At 44.2% G+C, this 23,250-nt stretch overlaps 1 protein-coding gene across 1 annotated transcript in view; it reads left to right on the forward strand.

Annotated features, from left to right (window-relative positions):
- Positions 1–23,250, forward strand: part of NKAIN3 (sodium/potassium transporting ATPase interacting 3) — a 306,962-nt gene that overhangs the window by 226,958 nt on the left and 56,754 nt on the right. The window contains exon 5 of the mRNA XM_086472468.1: positions 8,667–8,864. Within this exon, the coding sequence (XP_086328594.1) occupies positions 8,667–8,864 (198 nt within the window). The remainder of the gene's footprint in view (positions 1–8,666; positions 8,865–23,250) is intronic.

Here is a 23,250-nt window from a genome sequence, read left to right on the forward strand (position 1 = left end):
TTTGGAAGTGTGTTCTCAGCTGAAAAATTGCTTCCTTCCCAGTGCATTTAAAATGAAACAGAATGTGAACATTCAGGCATTTTTGTTTGGGTTGAGTTTTTTCCATTGTTCAGGTCGTAAGTCTTTACTATGTGATATTTGCTTTTCCTGTTGGCAAGAGAAATAACAGAAATAACAACTTCATTTTTTAAAAGAATTGTCAAGTGCAGATTTCTGCAGATGTTTACCTGGAATTCTAACTTGCAGAACGAGGTACTCACTCGCTCCCCACAGCATGCTGCATGCTGTGCAGAGACGCACCTGACCGCAGTATATGGGTGACTTAATGCCCTCCTTGTGTTTGCATGAGTAGCTGCATTTTTAAAAATTATTTTCTATATTTATGCAAATACATAAATACGTGCATACTGTGTGTACATAAATAAAAACCAAAGTATGCATACATTCATGTGTTTGCATAAATACATAAGGTATTTTAAGGAACCTAAAATGTGGACTAATGCCTGCAGTCAATCTGAAATGAATAATTAAATAAGTCATAGTAACTGAATTCTGCTACAGCAGATTCTCTTTTCCATAGTCATCAGTGCCTCACTTCTGCTAGAGAAGGGAGGATTTAAAATTTCATCTCCTGACCTTAAAGTTTCTGTAGGGACTGTCCTTGCTCTTTTAAGAATGTGTATCAGATTCACCTGGGAGACTGTCAGTGCTCCAGCAGAGCGTGAGTGCGGCCTGTGATTAAAGGGTGCTCTGCCAGAGCCGAGGTCCTCAGCAAACAGTACCACAAAACTCAAGGGACTGGCAAAAGCATGATGACCTGATACCACAGACAAGAAATACAGAAGCAAAAGTGTCACAGGGACGTATATGTTTCTAGGAGCATCTTGCGCTTCATTGCAATGAAAACAGTAGGAGAACAGACCCCCAGCAGTTCAGTGCACTCCTGCTGCTTATTGCATCTTGTCTCGTTTTGTATTCCGAGTCTTCAGGAAGGGCTTCAGCGGAGCAGATGCTCACTCCTTGGCCGTCAGTTAGCAGGAGGCAGTTTTATTCCATGAGCTGTATAGGAGTTCACCCAAAAGATGCAGTGAATTAACGGGTCTTTCTGGGTGCCCTTTGCACACACTCTAAAGTAAAAATTAGGATCTCCTGACAGAAGTTCCACAGAATCATGTGGTTTAATTTAAATATCAATAGAAGCAGGTATTCCTTATGACCTCTGTCTTTTAAGCTTTCAGGGTGCACTTGGGTCATCCTCTTTGATCAGACAGTTAAAAGCTGTTGGTCCTTTCCTGTGCCCTGACAGATCCATGGTCATCCGAGATGGGGGGCTATGGCAATGGTGCCCTGGATAGCCGTGGTCTGAACTGGTGATGCAGATGCTTCCCATCTAGGTCCCAGGAGCCTGGCTTTAAGAAACACAGCAAATAATGCAAGTTACAGCACAGACTGCAAGTGCCTGGCAGTAGGGCTCATGATTTTTTGAAGCTTTTACTCTTCAGCTCACTTTCTTGTAACAAGTCAAACTTCTTATTGTAATCTCATGTCCCTGGGAATGGGGGCTTTAGCAAAAATGCTGAACGTAACCAGACTTGCCATAAAAAAACAAGAGTTGGCAATATCATGAGCAATTGCATTGCTTCGAGCAAGCAAAGCAGAGAACACAACAGCAGTTGCTTAAACTGGCCTATTAATCTTTAAAAGTGTTCCTGGATGCAGGTAGGAACATTCTGGTTAGTCTCAAAAGACGGAGTTGTTTTTCTTGTCAGAAAATTTACCATTCAAGTGAGTTTTCAGAAGTCTTTTTATGGTGCTTTTTAATGTCACTGGAGTCTGGTACACACCCTTAAATTTAGGACCCTCTCTCTCATGCCTTTATCTCCTGCATAACATTTATCTCCTTTTATAGCAAGAGATGTTATGGTATACTTCTAGTTGGGACAGCGAGACAGAGCACAGAACCCACCAGAAATGAAGGAAATTATTAAAATTAACCGTACTATTATTATGACATTGTATTCTTAATCATGCCTTTATTCCCATGCTTTGTCTTTGTTCACAACCACTGTGCACAAAACACAGTTATTTGGGGAGTAACGAAGTTGAATCCTGTTTTGGCTAGAGGCTACACTGCATCTGTTCCTCATACTGGGTTATGTGGGCTTTGGGCACAAACTGTGTCTCCTATTTGCATACATTTCCTAGTAATGTTAGAACTAAAATGCCAAGAAAGGGTGGATTTTGCAGGGCTTGTCACATTTTGTCACATTAGGGTGTCCAGGGTACAAGAGTCAGAGAACTGCAGACAAGCAAGCCATTTTAGCGTGGCAAAGCCAGGCCAGACCTGTCCTTTCTATGTGTAGAAATCCGGTCGCCATCAAGAGCCTTCTCAGTAGGTACACACGGTCTTAGCCAAGGGATTTGTCAGGTGCTTAGAGGCTGCATACAGCGGTGAGGTACTTGGGCACGGGAGCCTGATCCCTTCCACTGTAAACAGAGTATTACAAAATAGTGTGGGAGGCGCTTTCTGTAGCTGGTTGGGGCAGTTTATCTCTTGAGAGAAAGTATGTCGGTGACAAATTTTAATTTTGCGGTGTTTCAGGTGTATGCATAACTCCATGGGATCTCAGCAATTTAATTTAAAAACAACAGCAAAAAAAAAAAAAAAAAAAGGCAGGTTAAAATGTTCTTGCTGAGACTCGAAATTGCTTTACATTATAAACTCCTTTTTCAAATTTTTGTAGTTTTATGAACCTTTTAGACAGAATTTTTTTATGGCCCATAATTGGAACTTTTTCATGTATTTTTTGTATACCAAGACTTTTTCAAGCCTTCTTTTACCTTTCCCAGCTCTCTGCCCTGAGAAGTTTCCCTACAGCACTTGTGCTGGTGGCAGTATGTGGCCACCAATGATGTTTCCAGTTCTTCACTATTCCAGTCGCATATCAGTCTGGTCTTGATTCTTCATTTCATTCAAAACCAGCTACAGCTTGAGTGAGGGACACACTGATCTGCATAAACCCCTGACTTCACACAAACTCTTACCCTATTCCCGGTCTTCAGAACTTGAAGCGGTGCTCGCAGTTGGCCATCACTCCAAGCCTGTGTTGTTGCCTACCTCTGAATCATCAGAGGGAATAGGTGAGAGCAATTTTCAGACGAAGTGCTTGGCGTAATCACTTGTCAAGTATTCCACTGGGGCACAACAGCTTTTCTTTGTGCTTGTGCTGAGCTTCTGTGCTCATGTGGAGCTTCCTGTGACAAGTAGTGAGTAAGGCGCATGTTGACCCATGGCCCTGCCTCATCCTGTGGTTTCCGTCGGGCTTGGAGCTTATTTCTGCCGTACTGCGTTACCTCTGTGGGCTGTTCCTCAGACAGAGAGACTGCCACAAAAGGGAGGTAGACCAAGGAAAAGGCATAAGCCATGCAGCTGGGATTTGAGCACAGTTAGAGGACTTGCTCAAGCCGTCAACCTCTAATCTCAGTGAATAAGGACCATGAACCTCTAACTTTACGTCCCAAAATGACTTTGACTTTTTGTCTCTCTTAACCACTCTCAGCCCATGATGCTGGGGTTACCTCATGGTCTATGTTAGAAGATCTTGACATCATGAATTTTCTCTTTTAGTAGTAATTAATTGCTGTGAATCACATGACTCCTCTGGTCTAGTGTGCATTGGGTTTGCTGTCACAAAGAGATGAATTTGCTAGGTCCAGTCTGTCAGCCGGTTCAGATAGCTGAACAGTCCCAATAGAGTCAACCCATAAGCTTCGATTTAAGAATACTGTTTGTGTAATCTCCTCACCAGACTGCTCAGGGTGAGGATGGGATATTGCCTGTATAATATTTTCGGCAGCCCCCTCAACCTAGAGCGCTTGCCTGGAAGCAGCATTGTTCATTGTTCCATCCCAGTAGCAGGAATGTCACAATTATGGGGTGGGCTGCCTTTGATCTCTAGCTCATGGGGCAGGTAAAAGCCATCTGTGTAACACTGACACAAGAGTTTAAATTAAAAACAAACAGAAAAAAAAAATCAGTCTATATTCACAAATAATCATCCCCATCAAGACAGCGTGGGAGCTAGTGACACGAGTTTCCCTATTTGCCAATGGACTTCTCGGCATTACCTGCCCGGCCTTCAAAACTGGTTTGTTCAGCAGTAGTGAGAGGAGATGGAGCATAACAGCTCACACCACAGCAAGCTGGGATCAGGACCTGAGGTTTCAGGAAATAACAGGGTGGGAAACTAAGGTTATGCTGCCAACAGAGGTGGTTGGCTAATAGCTGCTGCTCATGCTTCAAAGTACATCTACAATTAGAGCAGGTTTCGTTAACACCAGGACACATCATTTGTATCTAATGAGGATTAATGTCTCCTTGAAGTTAGATACGAAGGAATGTGCGTGTCCCTTGTCCGTGCCAACACCACTGCATCTTAACTACAAGCTTAACAGGGTGTAGGGAATTACGAGGAAACGTACTGTTTTTTTCCAAGCATTATGCATGTTATCTTTTATTACCTGTTGACCAGGTGTTTGATTCAAATGTTGACTGCTGTCTTGTGGAGGAAAAAGTGCTGCTTCTCCATCCCACTCAACATGCTAATGTCTTTTTACAGTTTCCCTAAGAGTGTATTTTTCAGATACTAACAAGGAATGAAAGAAATAATGAAAGAAATATTAAAATAGCATGTCATAAAGCACAAACATACAGTGAAAAAATATTTCTGCAATGAGTAATTATCGTGTCACAGCATAATATTTGTTTGTTATACAAGGCAATCTTGGTGTGTTGGTTGTTTTCCTGGAGTTTTAATGTCTTTTTTTTCTTTACATCTGGTGATTTTAGTCAATTTCTCCATTTTTTGTGTTGTTATAGGCACTGTACATAAAGTATACACAAATAAATGAAAGAAACGTAATGCTTGTTATTGCTCGTTGGTTTTTATTTTAAAACTATGTGTTATGCTATTATCTGTTAAAATTTACATAGACTCACCACCTAAAAACAGAATCATAAACCACAGAATGGTTTGGGTCAGAAGGGACCTTCAGAGATCATCTAGACCAGCCTCCCCGCCATGGGCAGGGACAGCTTCTTTCGCTAGATCAGCTTGCTGAAAGCCCTGCCCAATGGAAAACGTACACCTGAAACCAAATGTAGAATTTAAGCAGATGTAATGAAATTAAACATTATCTTCAAGCACTTAGAAACAGTGTCACTGGGACTTAACGGGATTACATCTTACCTGAAAGAAAGTACCTGCCATAGCAATGATTTCCAATAATGATCAAAATAATCCTTGGGCTGATAGCCGACACAAATCCTGTACGTAGTTTAAAAGCCTAAAAAGCTGTTGACAGGTAAGTGGGACTCTGCATCACTAGAAGTGTGATTATTGGGCTCAGGAGCAATCTCCTCACCACAGACTGGAGTATTGCTTAAGTGCTGACTGGAGAAGGGAGGAGTAGGACATAGGAGTACCCTTCCCTGTGTCCCTTCCGTACGTCCCACATGATTTTCCTGGAAGTCCTGTTACCTCTGTTCTGGCCACTCTTCATACACAGAATCTGTCTGAGAGGTTACCAGCTGCTCATATGTGGAATAAGGGTCAAGATATATGTTGTGAGTTTGAAGTCCAGAAGACGGCAATTTTCCATCCATGATTGAAATTTTCATTGTTAAATGAATTCCAAAGAGACTGCTTGATGTACAGAGCCTGAAGCTGACTCTCTTGCTATGAGGAGGCAGCATTCTCCTGCAAGAAATAAGTGGTTTGCGTTACGTCACCTGCTGAAGATTATGCATTTTATATGCCTTTGCCTAATGATCGCTTGTGACATTGGAAAACAGTACAGGATCTGTTGAAAAGCTTCGAGTATCTGCTTGTACTTTCTGAAAGAATTCTAAACTTTCATTAAACATGCAACTGGGAATAAGCTGCTTGGGCAGCAGCTCTTCCACCGTGCACAGGATTTCCCCACACTGAGTTCACAAATACTGAAGCACTCGCAGGAGGTCACTGATATTTGAAACCTGTACACCAAGGCAAAGAGGGTTTGGATTTTCCAAACTTCTGTAAATGACAATAAAGATACAGGTTGATTTTTTAATGCCTGGCACATTCGACTCACTTAATGGATTAAAAATCTCCAAGAAGTTGGAGAGGAGTGTGCTTCATCCACTAAAAAAAAAGGAATTGATTTTTTTCAGGCTTTCTTTTATTGATTGGCAGCTTAACATTTATCAGCTCAAACAGCTTACGGCTGCCATTTTGTGAAGTGCTACTTTAGAGGTCAAGCTAATGCACTGGGCGGTTTTGTTTGCATTTCTGAAACTGATCTTTTCTGGGCCATCATTATCCGCTTTTACCTGCTTCGGGGACTCGGGACATATATGTGATGAAAAGTAAGTATGAAAAGCTCTTCTCCAAGCCTTTATCCACAATTTCTGAATAATAATCTTTTTTAAAAGAGCAACAAGTGCTGTGGTGACATCTCTTTTGTTTTTAATCAAAGAATTTTAACTGTAATATTGCCGTTTCCTTCTCTCACTGCATCACCAGCAGCCTTCAAATATGAACATGACCATCTAGTTAAGCATCTCTAAAGTCAAGCAATTTCTTTTATTCACTCCAAGAACCAAACGTAACAGTATTCCTGAAATACAAGATCTTATTTATAAGGAGTGTTTGCAGTGACCACACGCCAAATTCTTACATTTTAATTGTGTCGATGACATTTATCAAGCTGTTTCCCTGTGCAAATTTACTGGTTCTCTGTGCCATTGGCTGTGACCTAGCCAAGCACAAACACTGAAACAGGCTGTAATAATCAAAATGTAAATACTAAAAAAAAAAAGGAGAAAAAAAGCCCTCGAGAGCAAAGAAAGCTGTGCCACCAGCGCCACGGACATCACAATTTATTCGCACAGTTGTGATAACAAGGCATTGCCTCGCAATAGTTGACATAGACTAACCCACATGGGAAAGCCGTATTCCTGCTCACCAGGAGTTACTGAAACAGTTGAGGGTGAACATGGCTGTGCTGTGCCACAAATGGCATTTCTTATGGTTGGCAGTTGTGAAAAGCACTTGGTAACACTGCAGAAAGCCTCGGCTGTTTCCTGCGACTATCTTTATAATTATATTTTCATTAAACTGAACTGTCTGTCAGCTTCTGATTTCCCAAGTCATTTTTGTATTGCAGCTGAAAATTTTCTAAACCAGTACCAAGGAATGGCATGCAGAGTCAAAAGACAAATGCCTCATTGGCTGTAAGTAATGCTCCAGCAAGTCTCATCTGAAGGAAAAAGAAGTTACAGAGAGCAAAGCTGCAGACCACAAAGGCAGATTTCTTACTGTGAACTGGCCGTAACAGAGGCTGGCAGAGAAAATTCACCCGTTGGTTTTCAAGTGTGTCCAGAATAAAGGCAGTGAACAGAAGAGAACAACAGGAGGAGTCCTGTGGCAACTGGACTCTGCGCCGAATGTCCCTTTGGCCAGGGTGAAAGTGAACAGCCACAGATGGACTGAGGGGACAGGTTGTCGGCCTGGGACGCCAAGGGCAGATCAGTGTCATGGCAGCGCACACAAACCGGCGTGTGTGGAAATGGGTGCATTTTGTGGGCCTGGGGCTGACAGTTCCGCACCCATGTTTTACAGCCATCTTGGAGTTAGGATGGGAAACATGGAAATGTAAATCTGAATTCGTTATTTAAAGTGTCGGTATAACTCAAATCTCGTTTACCTCCAGTGAGGAAGGGTTTTTTTTTGCATTTAAGTGGCATCCCCTCAACTTCAGTGTATTTTAGTTGAGCATGACCTAAAGACCTAAATCGGTTCATCTGTTGAAAATTCATCTTGTTCAGATGAATTTTCCTGCCCGTACTTCATAGATAAGCTGCTAGAAAATCTTTAGTCTGTTAGCCTGTTTCTCACTTCTGCTGCTCCAGGTGGAAGTGGGGTGCTGCTTGCTGAGTCGCTCTGCCCCTGTACGTACTGGTGGGGTGCGATGCAGCCGGCACCAGTAGGGTGGATTTAAGGCCTGATCAGACAAGCTGTGGTTGAGGCTGAAGAAGATTTGAGTGAATCACAGAATCACAGAATGTTAGGGGTTGGAAGGGACCAAGAAGTTACTGCTTGTATTTTAAACCAAGATCAGTTCACAGAAGCAGGTTTCATCAGTAAACTGAGAACATCGTAATCTGGATGGGGGCAGAGGGGAGAACAGAGAGCAAGGTGCTTGGCTGGTCATCTCCAGTTTATGTCGTCTCCAGTACCGTGGGATAAAACTGTTTCTCTCTGTTGCCTGTTTAAAAAATAGTTCTGAAGTGATATTCTCCAGTAACGGCGAAATTGCTTTTCAGGCGGTAGGTCCGTGGAGACGCAGGGTATGCGCTGTGTTTTGTGCAGTACCTGGTACGACGGCTCTTCTGCCAGACAGAAGCTGCTATGCACAATCACCAAATAAACACTAGATGTTTACAGTTTCCTTTCTCCCCTTTAACAGCCTGCTTCCACGCTACAATCGCTGGGTTAAGGGGGAAGGCGAGTTATTGATCTCATTTTCCTTGCGATAATTGAAAATATCTTTTATTTCCCTTGGTTTACCTTAAATAACACAAAGTGAGAGGTTTTCGTGCTTTTTCCCTCCCTGTCTCCCAGGAAACCGATCTCATGACCTTTAACATCTCCATGCACCGCTCCTGGTGGCGGGAGCACGGGCCCGGCTGTGTGCGGAGGGTGGTGCGTCCTTCTGCCCCCGGCATCCCCGAGGACTACTCCTACGTCTCCGTGACAGGCTGCGTCATTGATTTCCAGTACCTGGAGGTCATTCACAGCGCGATCCAAATACTCCTCTCCGTAAGTTCCTGTTGCTTTTTGTGCTCGGACGCCGGCAGTCCTTTTGCATGCAGCCTGCTGCTGTTGGGCATCTCTGTCCTGACACCTGATCTGGTGTATCTGATGGATAGCAGCACAGATTTTTAATTGGATTTTGATTTAGAAAGTGATATTCACGTCATTAAAATGTGCACTGCTCTTTGCTTTCCTTGTGTCTCGTAAAGCTCTGTACAGGCATAGTACCCATTGTGGCCTTTGCTGGGACAGGTGAAAATTAACTTGAGTTCTTGGCTCTCATTCATTGAGACATGCGCATCAAAGGAGAGCAGACTTGTCCAAAATTAATTTGCCTAAACCTTTCTGAAGTTCACGGTCAATGATGGTATTTATTCAGCCCTGAATGTAAATATATTTTACGTGATATGTGGCTAAGTTTCTTCCTGAAGTGAGATATGGATGTAACACTTGAAAAAGGTCAGAGGAGTATTAGGAATTAAAGTACTCATCATATTTAACCATTTTATTTGTTCTTGCCTGGAACTCTGCTTTACCAGAATACTCTGCCTCTGTGATCCACATTTTGAGTTGCAATACCAGTCAAAAATTGCAAATACAAGAAGGCGTTATAAAAAGTCTGCAGTGCAGGGAGGCGCTGGTGCTGGATGAGTTCCTTTGGGAGCAACAGCCCGGTCTTGGCCCCAGTCTTTCCTTAATCTGACGGCTCCTGCCGCTTGTGATTAAAAGGTTGGTTGGCATGAGGTGCGTGTGATCAACCTAGAAGTGATAGCTCTTGCTCTACCCAGCTGTGTGTGGCACGTAGCCACCAGCCCACCACAAGCGGTTACCCACGTAGGTCTGATACACCCCAAATGTGCAGGCCTGTTCTGAGAATGTAAGTGCTCATGGCTCATGGTCCTCACTTGATGATCTCAGAGGTCTAGTCCAACCTAATGATCCTTTGATGCTATGCTGAGTGCTTTTTCCTTGCTGCTGCTTTTAATCAAAATTCGATAAACCTGTATCTTAGAGCAGTGATTAATGAACCTCCACCTGACAATCCAGGTCTGAATTAGTGCGCCAGTGACATCACATGCACCCACACAAGCCATGTGTCTGCTCCTGGCCTATCGGCTCCTCAGGCACCAGTGACATCACAAGCCTTCTCCTGACTGTTGTTCCATCAGGCAGCAAAGACTTTGAGTCAGGATCTTTTCCAGTGAAGACAAAATTACTCTTCCTGTGTATCTCAACATGCCTTCTAGCACTTCTGCGAAAGCAGGCCTGACAGAAGAACTGTGCACACAACTGCAAAGCCGAACGGACTGTGCCTTCTGTACTCTTGTCGGTGCCTGGTGCTCAGAGCAGGTTGCTTCTCCCGTGAGCTCTTCATTTGCAGCAAACTCCCCTCCTGACGCAGTGTCACTCATTCTGCTTCAGTGGCCTATACAAGGGAAACTGAAGTGTGGTTGATTTAAAAGAAGAAAACCATAAATATTTCGAATAGATCCCCACTTCTTGTCGTGGTTTAACCCCGTGTGGCAGCTCAGCCCCATGCAGCTGCTCGCTCACTCCCCCTGGTGGGATGGGGAAGAGAATTGAAAGGGTGAAAGTGAGAAACTCGTGGGCTGAGATAAAGACAGTTCAGTAGGGAAAGCAAAAACTGTGCACGCCAGTGAAGCAGAACAAGTAATTCATTCCCCGCTCCCCAGGGACAGGCAGGAGTTCAGCCATCTCCAGGAGAGCAGGGCTCCATCACACGTGACAGTGGCTTGGGAAGACCAACGCCATCACTCCCAGCGTCCCCCCTTCCTCCTTATTCCCCCTGCTGAGCATGACGTCACATGGTCTGGGACCCCCCTTTGGTCGGTTGGGGTCAGCTGTCCCGGCTGTGTCCCTTCCCAGCTCCTCGTGCCCCCCAGCCCCCTCGCTGGTGGGGTGGGGTGAGGAGCAGAAGCGCCCTTGGCTCTGGGTCAGCCCTGCCCAGCAGTAACTAACACACCCCCTGTGACCAACGATGTTCCCAGCACAGATCCCAGACACGGCCCCGTCCCAGCTGCTGTGGAGGAGATGAGCTCTGTACCAGCCACAGCCAGCAGGCTTCTGTAAGGAAAAATGTGTGTGTTAGAAATGTTTCTGGACTTTCTGTGATCAGAAACAAGTTTAGAGTTCAGTGGGAATCCAGCTGCTTGTTGAAATCAGGAACTGTTTTCTTCTGCACTTACCAGCGCAGTACAGTTCTGGTCCAAATTTACCAAATGACAGGAACACAAAGATTAATATTAGAATAATAGAATAAAAGCATTTAATATGTACAAACTACAAGAAATATGAAAACGGAAAAGTATAAAAATTCTGTAATAATTAGAAAGCATAAGATGTCAAAGCCTTCCCTGTCTTGTGGAGTGACTGGTTGCCTGGAACAGTCATAAATAAATTCTGGATACAATTCATTGTAAGTTCAAAACGTGCCAGGAACCTAGAAGGCTTGACTGTGAATTAAGTGGTTTCCAGTTTCAGGTTCTGCTTTTGACTGATATACACAATGTGAAACTTAAAATCCCGTGCACAGAGTGAGGTTTTCCTCCAGTCTCATTATCTTGCTGCCCCATGGTGACACGTTACGATCAGCATACCATGAGTCTGTGCTTCAGTTTCCATTCTGAATTGTAATTTAGGCTTGTTTAATTTACTGTCACACAGGACGGAAGTCACCACCAAGATTATCAGACTGGTTGCAGTTTCCTCCCCTTTCCTGGGTACTGTTGACCCAAGGAAGTTCCCATTCTTTCGGCTGCATAACTCCTTCCCTAGTCGGGGTGCCGGTTTCGGTTGTTAGTTGAAAGGTCGACTAAAGGTTCTCTTTTTACAGTACTGAAGAACTGCAGAGCAGAAGAGCCTTCTTTTTTTTCTTTTCCTAGTAACTAGTCCTGAATGTAGCCTGTTGCTTTTTGGACCTTACAACCTGCTTAGTTTTCATAACACTTTTACATAGCAGCAGTGGTGTAACAGATCGTTTTACAGTGCAACAAGAAGTTTATTGGCATAACAAATCATTTTATCACACTAACCTTTGTCCAAACGGCTGGGAAGTGGAGCACTGCCATTTGGTAGGGAGTTGGAGCCTCTGTAAGAAGAAATCCCTCTGAGGTGAATATTGGATACCTGTCGAGATGTATAACTCACTAGCAGCAGTTCTCCATTTTTGAAAGGTGACTTTTTATTGAAATCTTTTTTTTAAACTGGTGTAAAATGTTTTATGTGCACAGAATGCTGCAGCTGTGACAACATTAGATGCTGCTTCAGAAAGTAGGCTCGACAGTCATTTATTTAATTCTAAAACAGTAAGGCTCTTTTTGTGTTTGTTTTAGAATTGTTTCTAAAACAATTGTTTCTTTTACTGGTGAAACAGTAACTTTGTGTGTTCATCCTGATTCTGGGTGGCTATTAAAATGACTGGGAGTTGAAGGTGTTAAGCATTTCTTTAAACTGGGGGAAAATCAAGAGAAATATGAGAGTGGCGTACAATTAATAGTGAAGAAGAAATATATTTAAATTGTGTGTTTAAAATCTACATTTATTTGATGCATAGGGCACAGTACATATTATTTTGATGAATAAATCCTTCCACAAACACCTTTCATTTTAAAACGCAGGGCAGATCATCTTTACTGAAACCTGAATTTTTGGAGAACAAGTGGATATTTCCGTCAAAATAGTGACAGCTTAGCAACTTGGAGAAAGGCCCTTCACACAGTCCTTTTGGTTACTGGAAAATAGATAATGCACATGGAGAATGTTAAACGCCAGGCAGACACTGGCTTTAGTAGCCTGAGATTTAAAACGTTCTCCAAGTGACTGCGGAGAGTTTTGTATCAGCCCCTGAGCCCGATGTCAAAGCAGACTTGTCCACAGCCGCACGGTCAAGCAGAGACCCCCCAAGCCCAGGTTCCCCAGGGCAGCTCTGGAGTCAGCAGCCGTATAACTTCGTCAGTGCTGAAAAAGCGAAACGAATAGATTTTGGCAGAGCGACAGGCTGATGCAACCCGACTGCTTCTGGGGACAGGAGCTCCTACCTTCTCACAGGGTGAGGTCAGCTTCCCGCCCGGGTCTCATCACGTCACTCTTCGCTGCACGGAAGAGCCATACCTAAAATCTGGGGCTCTGGAGGTTTCCTTTTCCTTAGCAGAGGTCCATCTGTTGCCTCTTGCGAGTGTCAGTGAGTATGACCACCAGCCGATGGCCGGACCTGCAGATGAGGAACACTCGCAGAAGAAACGCTCCTGGAGGGTCACCTGGCTCTCACGACGGTGTAACGCCAGGCAAAGGTGCAATGAAGTGAGATTAAGAGCATTGGATCTTTTCCATAGTGGCATTAAAAGCAGTGAACATACCTGCCTGTGGTAAAGTCAGGCACTAATCGGTGGGGAGTAACTTACCAGTAACACTACCAAGCACAAAACAGACAGAAAAATATCTTACTTTCTACAGACTATAATGAAGTTGTAGTCAGCAGTGTAAGAAAAAGCACTCCTAGCACGCAACCTGGGAGTTGGACACTGTGGTCACTGGGTCTGAACAGTCCTGCTGCCAGACGGACAGACTGCATCCCTGCGCATAAACGAAGCGTGCCAAGGGGACTGGGGACTGCGGCCAGCTGGCTCAGCACAGCTCACGTCTCCGCTCATGGTCTCAGCCTGGTGCATTCAGCCACCCCTGGAATAATGCCTGGGGTGGTTCTGCAGGAGCTGGCAGGAGTGGCCTGTTCAGCTACAGCGGTGCAGAACCCAGTCATTTATACCAGCATTTTATTTTTTAAGTCTTTGCCAGAGAAACTTACCCCCTAGCTTTTGACATGGTAGAGAAAGATACATTTTCACATGACATCTAGTGGTTACAGTGACATTTATGGCAGTACACCGTGTCAGGCAAGCCATAGTGGACTAATCTCATGGATTCTTGTTCTTGCTAATAACTAATCCCTTTTGAGGTTGGCTAGTTCCACCAGTGATTAAACTAGAGACAGTGGTATGTTTCCATTCAGGGGCACTCCATCCTTTTAAACTCTTCTACCATCCTCATGCCGGAACATCTCAGCACCTCCAGCCCTGCATTAAGCAACGTACATCTGTCTGTGTCCATTGTTCTGCCACCTTCTCCCAAGAGGGAGAACGGGGTGCGGGGCTGAGGCTCTGTCTGGGCAAGGATTGGGTTTCTGTGCTGTTTGTGAATGATGTTTCACTCTTGAACGTGTGCCCTCTTGCTGTGCAGACGGAAAAGAAAGCTGCAGACACTTCGAACTTGGGGAACAGATCTGCAAGACTCAAGATGTTCTTTGTTGTGGCAGTTCATTTCGTTTATATTTGGCCTCATTCTGTCCCCCAAGAAAGATCTGTCTTTTTTGTAAGTGGTGGAGTGAAGATTCTACCACAAATAGCGGGGCTGCTGACCATAGTTTAGTCTGAAACTTTCTACGCTGCTCTGAGACCATTAGGGCCAAAACCATTAAAAGAGTTTGAAGATGAAGTTGGTTGTGTTGGTTGCTCTGGTCTGGAGCACGCGTTCGCTCTGCTGCGGGAGCGCAGCTGGTGTGGGTACAGCAGTGTGACAGCACGGAGGCAGCTTTCGTCATTGTATAGAGTTAGAGGGGGACAGCTTCATACCTGGGTGTACTTAACCACGAGTCTGCGTGCAGGAGATGGCAAAAACGCATGTAAATGGTCACCGTCTTCCAGGGTTTGAGTTGGACAACAAGAACATAGAAAACATACCCACTAAAATACATGTCCTGAGATGTCTTCTCAGCATACCTTTCAGTTCCTGACTCTGTAAATAGTGTGTACTTTCCGTGTATACCGTGTCCAGACAGCTTTTGAGTATCTCCAGGGCGGCCCCAGCATTTATTGGTGCATGGGGTTGTTCTTCCCCAGGTCCAGGGCTTTGTGCTTCCCCGTGTTGAACTTCATGAGGCATGTTATGCTAAAAAAAATAGTCCAATAATATTTCTCGCTCTTAGCTCATTTTCTGTAACAATAGTAATTATCTGTCCAAAAGATTCATAATTTTGATGTAAATTGATGCTGAACACTTTTTAAAATCTAATCATTAATATTCTTAGACTTGTCATCCTTACATTTGCAGGTTCTCATCTTGTAATTAACCAGGTAGGATGACTGCAAATATTTTGAATTTTTGTTGCTATTATTACTGTTCAGAATAATGCAATCATGCCTGTCGTGAAGATCATTAGTTCCTCTTATTTTTGAGGAATTAATTCATCTTATTCTTTCCACACAAGTCTCCGATGTCTTACACATGTTCTTCTCCCCAGAACACAGTGTCAGTTCCATAAGGAAATGAAAAGCAATGTGATCTGACTACAGATCTCTGTCACCAGTCAGTGCCTCATACTGACCCCATGCAATTCCCTCACTTGTGAATTATTTCTGCCCTGCTGTCTTCAAAGAATCTGCCAAGTGTTGATTATTTAATATGAAAATGAATTATGACATTTGGTAGACTTAAATGCTTTTTTTATCAGAGAAAAATAGAATTTAATTAACAACATATTTAGCACAACGGACATTAAAATGGAGGTTATGAGTCCCATGTAAATAATTAACTGAGGGAAACATTGTGACTATTGTGCTATAGAGAGACTGAGGTCGGAGGCAGTGCTGGAGTGACTCAGTGAAGTACAGGTGGCTGACCAAGCTTTTACTACTGAGCCATCAGTTTGGATCCTTTTGGGGTTCCTTTGGAGGGCTCTTCCTCGGTCCCGATGTTAAGATCGCCTTCTCTGTGCCGTTTCGAAAGCTCCTGGGGTTGCTCCAGAGGTTGTGAAGCAGCTTTGACCCCTCCCTTGGGGCAACCAGGGCTGCGGTTCGGTTCGGATTCATCCAAAAGGTGACAAAAGGGCTGATCATACCGGTGCGTCAGGCGCTTCCTCCAGGGCGCTGCAGCAGCCCCTTTCTGCCCGGTAGTTACGGCGCTGTTGCCTGTATGGTTGGAAAGGTAAGGACACCAGGGAGCACATCGTGCACGCTGCTTTCCAGAGAAAATCCCTGCAGGGGCTGATGCCAGTGCTCAGCTGGGTTCCTTGCTCTCTGTTTCCATTTCCTTGAGGGACGTGTGACTGATAGAGAAAGCCTGTCAACATCAGCCTGTGATAGAAAAACACCAAGTAGTTTAGTGTTAAGGGCTACAGGAATGGTACATGACTAAAATACAGGTGTCTTGAAGGTATTACATTTTTTCTTGAATTTTTGCTTGCAGCTTTTTCACCTTTTTTGATTAGGAAACAGTTAACATGTCTTCTTTTCCGTAATAAACAATTGCACAATGGCATGGAAATTAACTTTGCATTGTCTGCAGAGCTGAAGTTCAACATTACTCCAAAGAAGGTGTGAAAGATATACCTATGCTTCATCATCATCGTCATTATCCTAGCCAGGAACACTGGTCTCCTAGCCACATAAATAGTGAGTTAAGGTGGGCTGTTGGCTTCTCAAAGATTCCTTAGTAAGTTTAAAGTGATCACCAGATTATTAGAACGCGGCACGTTTTCGGCCTGAGCCGTCACATAGGAGCCGTCAGTCTCTGGCACAGACTGCAGAGAAGACGGCTTGGGCAAATGGCTTTTGAAGGCACCCCCAATTCTTTGGTAGTTGCCTTATTGCATTTTTACGGCAATCTGCGCCTTGTGCGGTTCCTCCAGTGTTCGTACTATCAGCTCAGGGGTGCATACAGCCCTTTGCCAATATCAAACCCGCAGTGTTAAAAAAATACAACCGAGAGAAACAAAATTAGTGAGGGGCCATATCTGCACCTATGGTCTAGAAATGACCTTGTCCTTTCTCGTTAGAGTTAGTTAGAACCCGCTATGCGTGGTACTGCGGAGGTAGTAAAATACACAAGTGTATTTCTGTAATTACCAGTCTGGGTCAATAAAGCCACTGTATGAGACAGAATCAAGAAAAATCTATATTTTTTCCTTCTCAGCTGTCCTTTCTGGTGGCATCTGCTATTTCAAGCAGCTCATGTAAAAGGACCTGAAACCACTGATGTTATAGTTATTTGCATGCTCGTTTCTTCATTAACTGTTATGATATGGATTTGTGAAAAAGAATTGGACAACTTCTGCAGCAGAGCTGGGTAAAGGGGAGGGATAGGGGACAGCATCTGAAGCACTAGCAGCGTAGTAGCGCCTTCACCTTGCCAATAATCAATGAGAGAACAAAATCATTCTAGACATTTTGCAGTACTGGGTATAGATCTGTTTTCCATTTTACATGAAAATTGCTCTGCCATTTTTTCAATATTATACGAAAATTTCAGTGAAATTGTGTGCAGGTATTATGAAATACTTCTGTTTACGTGAAAAGTATTTAGAGTAAAGTAAAAGTTGATTGCTTATTTTAATTTATTTAGAGTTCATTAATATTTCAGTAAAAATTATGCAGAAACACTGGAGGTAAATGGAAGATTTGGAAAATATCCATTTTTTTCTGCTTCAACTTTTGCCCAAAATTCCCTCCTCCTTGGCAGAAGCAGTGTAATAGACCGTGTGTCTGCAACTTAGCTGCTGTAGTTCTCGGTCAGATACTTTTGCTCAGATCCGTCTCCAGTATTGCCCAGTTAACCTGGACTGACGCTGAGCCGGGGACTGCAGCAGCCCGGTCAGCGCACGGTAACCCGGTGGTCGCCAGTTCCAGCACAGGGCAGCGTCTCTGCAAATGCGCAGGGGCAGCGGTGGAAGCGGCAGGGGCTTGCGGAAGCGCCTCGGCAAACACATATGCCTGCTGCTGTCTGTAGGGCTGAGCAGCGCGCCGCGTGCTGCGCTGGGAGTTTGGGGTTCATAAGAGAAGGTGAGCACCGTAACAGAGATTAGCAATTTAAACATTTTCTTAGAGAACAAGGAAATCCAACGTTTTTCATTTAGAGAAACTGAAGCAGTGTTTCCTTTGTGCTTGAGGGATATTTTATTGATTGTGTTGGCTGCAGCCGTCACCTGTTTGGTGGGTACTGAGACACCAGCGATCCTGGGTGCTCAGAAAGCCCCCAAGGACCTTGGTCTTTGTGCCTCTCAGGACACTCCTGAGCTTCCAGCAAGCTCTGTGGCAATCAGTGCGTGGTTGCTTCCTCGGAAGGCAGAATCAAGTTCATGCCTTTCTGCCCAGCGGCAGTTCGGCGCGAGCAGCCCTGCTCCCTCTCCAGCAGCGCCCTGCGCCAGGGCCGCTCCGTTCGCGGGGCTGGCGAGCCGGCCAAGGCCCTGGGCTCCTTCTCCAGGCTCGGCGTTTGCACGGTGACTGGAAGCTCGGGCTGAATCAGCTGGACTTCGTTGGGGGTTTTTTAATTGCAGAAAACACTATTCTAGTTGGGTTTTACATCCTTTTGAATAATGAAAAGGTATTTCACTAGGAGGGTCTGACTCCTTAGCGTGTGCCTGTCTTGTGAGGGACGCAGGCAAGCGGGGGGCAAACCTCACGCTGCTGCTCCCAACAGCAACGGGTCTGTGCTCACTCGTACTCATCAGAGTGAGCCCTTCTGTGTATCGCAGTTGATAACCACGTGAGCAGACTTTCTTATACAGGGAAAAATATTCACTGATTAAAACCCGTCTCTGTGTGAGCTTCCACTGACAGGACATTTTTCTTTTAATCATCTGCTGAATTCACAGCCGAGCTCTTCCATTAAAATTGGTTGCCTGAATGTGACCTGACTGCAGAAAGAATTCTTCTTTCCTCCTGACTGCGGTCCCTGATGGTTGGCAATGCTGTGTTTTGTCCTGGGGAAATAAGAGAAGCCAGAGCAGGGGTTTCACTAAACAAGCAGTGAAACAGCTCGTACTCCTCAGGCTTTGAGGGAATGATGTGGTTTCCGCCGAGAAAGAAAGTCAGTGTGCGTGTGTGCCCCACTCGGAACAATTCACAGAAGGACAGACAAGGTTTTCTGGGAAAATATATTTTGATTTAGCAAGATTGCAGTCTGGAGTAAGTTTTAAAAGGCCTGTGTTCTCTAAACGCTGCCTTCATAAGCTTTTATAGTTAACGCTTCTGGCCCAAATGCTGTAATACATCTACGTATCTGGAGTGCTCGTAGTTCACCATCCAGTGTTGCAGAAACTGTTGTAAAACCTCTTTTACCTGTTTCCCTTATGTTTCTGCCGAGCAGAGCAGGGACCCCGCCGGCAGGCGCGTGGTCCAGCGGGGTGTGCTTCCCAGCACCCGCGTGGGCGGCACGGGTGGGAACGGGGAGCGGCGGACTCGTTACGGGGCCGTCCCCTCCTCTGCGACGAACGTGTGCTCCGCTCCTGTCAGCTCTCCTGTGGAAGGTGCTGGGCACGGGAACAGCCGGGTTCGTGCAAAATCCTCTGGCCCAGCCCGTGGGGAAGAGCGGCAAGCTGCACCAGGGGTGCCGGAGCTGTGCTGCTGCTGCCTCAGCGCCTGCCGGAGGAGGCGGCTGCCACATTCGCAGGTGAGCTGTGGCGTAGCTGCAGGGGCGAGGAAGGAAAGGGGGGATTGCAGCTCACGAGGCTCATCCACGCCGGTGGCAGAGAGCAGAGTCTGGGTGACACTGCAACAACAACTCAGTAAACCCAATAAAAGGGTTGTACGTGAGTACAGCCAAGATGCCCGTTGATGAGTACCTAAGAAGTGATGCTTTGCAATATCACAGCAGTACTTCACATAGAGTTGCCTGATGAATTTGCCTTTTTTTCAGTTTGAATTTGTTTTTTCGGTGGTTGTCAGGCTTGCCTGAGGGAGTAAGCACTTTTAATACACTTTTATAGAATGAAAGAAATGAGTCTCGTGTCATGGAAAGAAAACCAACAAGCACAGGTGAGAAGGACGGGGGTCGAGTTTGTTGCTAGGGGTAAGTGTGGGTAAGGATTTTTGTGTTTTCTGAAGGTTCGGAATAGACAGAGGTGGAGTGAAATGGATGCTTCAGTCGTTTCTTTACTGTGGTTTGGTTATGGTTTGAACAGGTAAGATTGCAAGTGGCCTTGAAAGGGAGACTGAAGTGAATTGCTTCAGCTTGTAAGTTTTTGTCTAGTGTCAGTAACTATTCTGAGAGGACAAAATCACCTTAAAGTAGAAGCCTGAAAAGCAAATTTCATTTCTTCTCACCCTTGTATAATATGTAGGAGGCTTCAGTTGAAACAATTGCCCACACAGAAGAACAAAAATGATGAATAATAGTATTGCTCCATAATTCTGAATCAAAATGATAATCAAATAAATCAGGTGTTGCAAAAGGCACCTACTAGATCTTTGTCTGAATCTATGATATAGGTAAAGATTTTTCATAAAAATAATTCCTCGTGGTGTGGAACTTTTCTGCCTTAACTTTCCATTGCCTCCTATGTAAATTCCTGCTGTGCAGATTAAATGATCATTATTGTGAATGACAGTAAAAAGTGGTAGATAATTAAACAACCTCTTAAAAGAACATGATCATTTCCATTTTTATTTATGATTAGTTTAATTTATTTTTATCTTGTTTATTAACTTATAATGCATCTGATATGCTCACACGTGTACATGTATACAGATTCAAATAAATAATTAAAATATAAAGATCAACATAGAAAACTAAACCTACATTCTGGTCACTTATACCAGATAGCTCGAGTGTTTATTCAAACCGTACGCTGATTTCCAGAAAGAGTTTTCAAGAGTGAGATCCTGCATGGCGGGTATTTGAAGTACCCTCTCCATCACCCATAGGCTTTTCTTACAAATTCGATCTTCCTGGTAGCTGCCATCGCTAACGGCCAGGGATTGCCAAATTCCCCCTCCCTGGATACTGATTTTTTACTCAGGCAAGTGGGAGTGCACTGGAAAGACCCAAGTGTTTCCTTATTCCGTCTTCTCCCTTTCCTTGTCCTGGGACCATGATTTCACCAGTAACACCGCATGAAGGTGCTCTCCCTAAACCAGCACTCAGAGGAGCCATCGCCGTGGCTGAGTCCAGAACAACCGGACAGCAAGCTTTGCATTTCCTTTGCTTCTCCACTTTGTTTCCCTATTTTCTCTGCCCCTTGTGCAGTGAGATCTGGCTTAACTATAAAGAAAGGCACCTGTTCCTTCACTGCCGTGCCTCTGTTATTGCTTCAGGCAGCCAAAATCAGTTTATCTAATCTGACGCAAATGACCAGGAGTAGGAGTGAGTTACGGGAAGCCGTGCTGTACTGGAGTTTCCCACCACTGACCTTGCCCCTAAGAGGCAATGCTAGAAAGAACAGCTCTGTTTTCTGGCTCTGCTGTTCATTTCTGCCTTCTTTTGCATGTGATTATCTTGTTTTGTCTGAAAAGAGTCTAGCAATATTATTAGCAATAACAGCTACCCCAGACCATTCCACCTAACTTGCTTTAGAAAGCAACTTCAATGCTATTCCTCAAGCTTTCAAATAGAGCAGGGGATTATTTCTTAAAAAAAAAAAAAAAAAAAAAAAAAAAAAGTAAAATAAAAACCCACACAGGTTTACTAAAATAATTTACTTTGGCTCCTCTCTAAACATCCTTGAAAGAGCCCTTTCCCACCCAAAGACTGTGGATGTGTCTCGTCCTATAGTCACTGGCCCATCTCTTGACGGCCTCTTGCGGTGGGGCCGGGAGGTGGCATTGCCATGGGCACACCACGTGCCACCTGGTCGCGTGGCCAATGAGGGTGGCTGCCTCGCTGCCACGAGGCTCACCTCCTCACTCCCTCCCAGTCAGACCCAAGGGAAAGAGATACAGGATTTTTCTTTTTTTAATTCAAATTCTTCCTTAATACCTTACATATCAAATGTTTTGACAGTTTGTATTGCCAACTCCATGCTAAAAAAGGTACACAAAGAGACACAGTAAAAAATAAGCTAGTCCTAATATCATGGAAAACCCCAGTTCACGCTTAAATGTTATAATAATGAGCAAGGATTTTATTAACGTCTTACCCCTTCCTAGGTTCAAAATACCTTTTCTACTGACATGGCAGCATTGACAGGCACTGTTTAACGCTCAGTCCCTCACATCCACAAGACCTAAGAATGATTTTGAAACTGCCCCCCCCCCCCTTGTTTCTATCAGCCCAAGACACAGCGAGAGTTCTTGTGTAGGAGAACAGCAACCCAGGACCAGTATTAATTGTCCAAGACAACTTTCTGAATGTTTGTTAGCAGTATTTGCATCTTTTTTTTGTGAGGAGGGGATATTTTAAATAGTATTTGAAGTTTTTGGCTTTCTCCGCTTTTTTCGGGGGGCGTGGTAGGTGGTGGTGTTTTGGGGGGTTTTTTGCTAAAACTAGCTCAGAACTTTTTCTTTAGTACTTTACTTACTTGAAAGCTTGTGAGAGCAACAGTCTATGATAGGTTAAATTGTTCTGTTGGTTGTAACCAAAACTAAGCCAAACAAATCTACTACAATTGAAAGCAATCTGCATGAACCACATAGACATGGGTGTCAGCCAAATTCAGCAGACGTTTGAAACTTTCCCTCTGTTCTGTGTGGCAATGAGTTTAGTGTCCATGCGAGCAGAAAATGAACCATCAAAGCGATTCTTTGCCAAAACCAAACTGTGAAAGAAAAAGAAAAATCTCTGTGCTCCATTTGTTATTTTTAGAGGGTGCTGGAAGCCACGTTCCATTCATTTGCGGACCCAAACCATAGCCTTATTTAAACAGACTTCAGTCTTCAGGAGTGAAAGTCTAATTATCTGTGCCACCAAGTTGTTCACTGGTAACGTGGGCAGTACCTGCCCCATGCTGCCAAGCCTTAGCAAGGGATACAGTACAGTCATTTATCAATATACGGTCTGGGGCAGGCCCTTCCAGCTGGAGAGCTTGCTAGGTGTAATACAATTATCAAATTTAGTGACTGTCTTAAGAAATTTTACTATTACAGGATTCTTTTTGACCTTAACTTTTTGATTTTCTTGTGCAAATCCTACCTAATTAATGTAAAGATGAGACCTTAATTAGGGCTTGTTGTACCAGAGAGTTTGTCTGCTTTTTCTAGCCACAGAAATTTTTCTAATACAAGCCAGAATACCAATATAAAATTACATCGGTACAGTATAGTGTGTAATTATCTTAATATTATCATATAATTAATAATAGTAATAATATCACTCTCCCTAGCAATCTTACCTGAGTTCAATATGATCCAAGTAATTAGACTCCAAGGAAAAAGCACAAAAGGCTCCAGGATGTTTTAATCTGCTCGTTTTTCTGCACTCAGCTGAAGTGGGGTATGAAAGGCATAAAACGAGCAGTTCTCCGTTCCCCGCGATGCCTCTGCTTCCTGAATCGCTCGCACTAGCAGGCGATCCTATCAGGGCATCCTCGCCTTTTCAGCACACCCGGTGGGCGTTGCAGAATTTTAGCCGCCCTGTCTAGACCAATGAACCCAGCAGGGCCAGAAAATTA

The sequence above is a fragment of the Leptosomus discolor genome, chromosome 13, assembly GCF_034619465.1.
Source record: "Leptosomus discolor isolate bLepDis1 chromosome 13, bLepDis1.hap2, whole genome shotgun sequence".
In the NCBI taxonomy this organism is placed as follows: domain Eukaryota; kingdom Metazoa; phylum Chordata; class Aves; order Leptosomiformes; family Leptosomidae; genus Leptosomus; species Leptosomus discolor.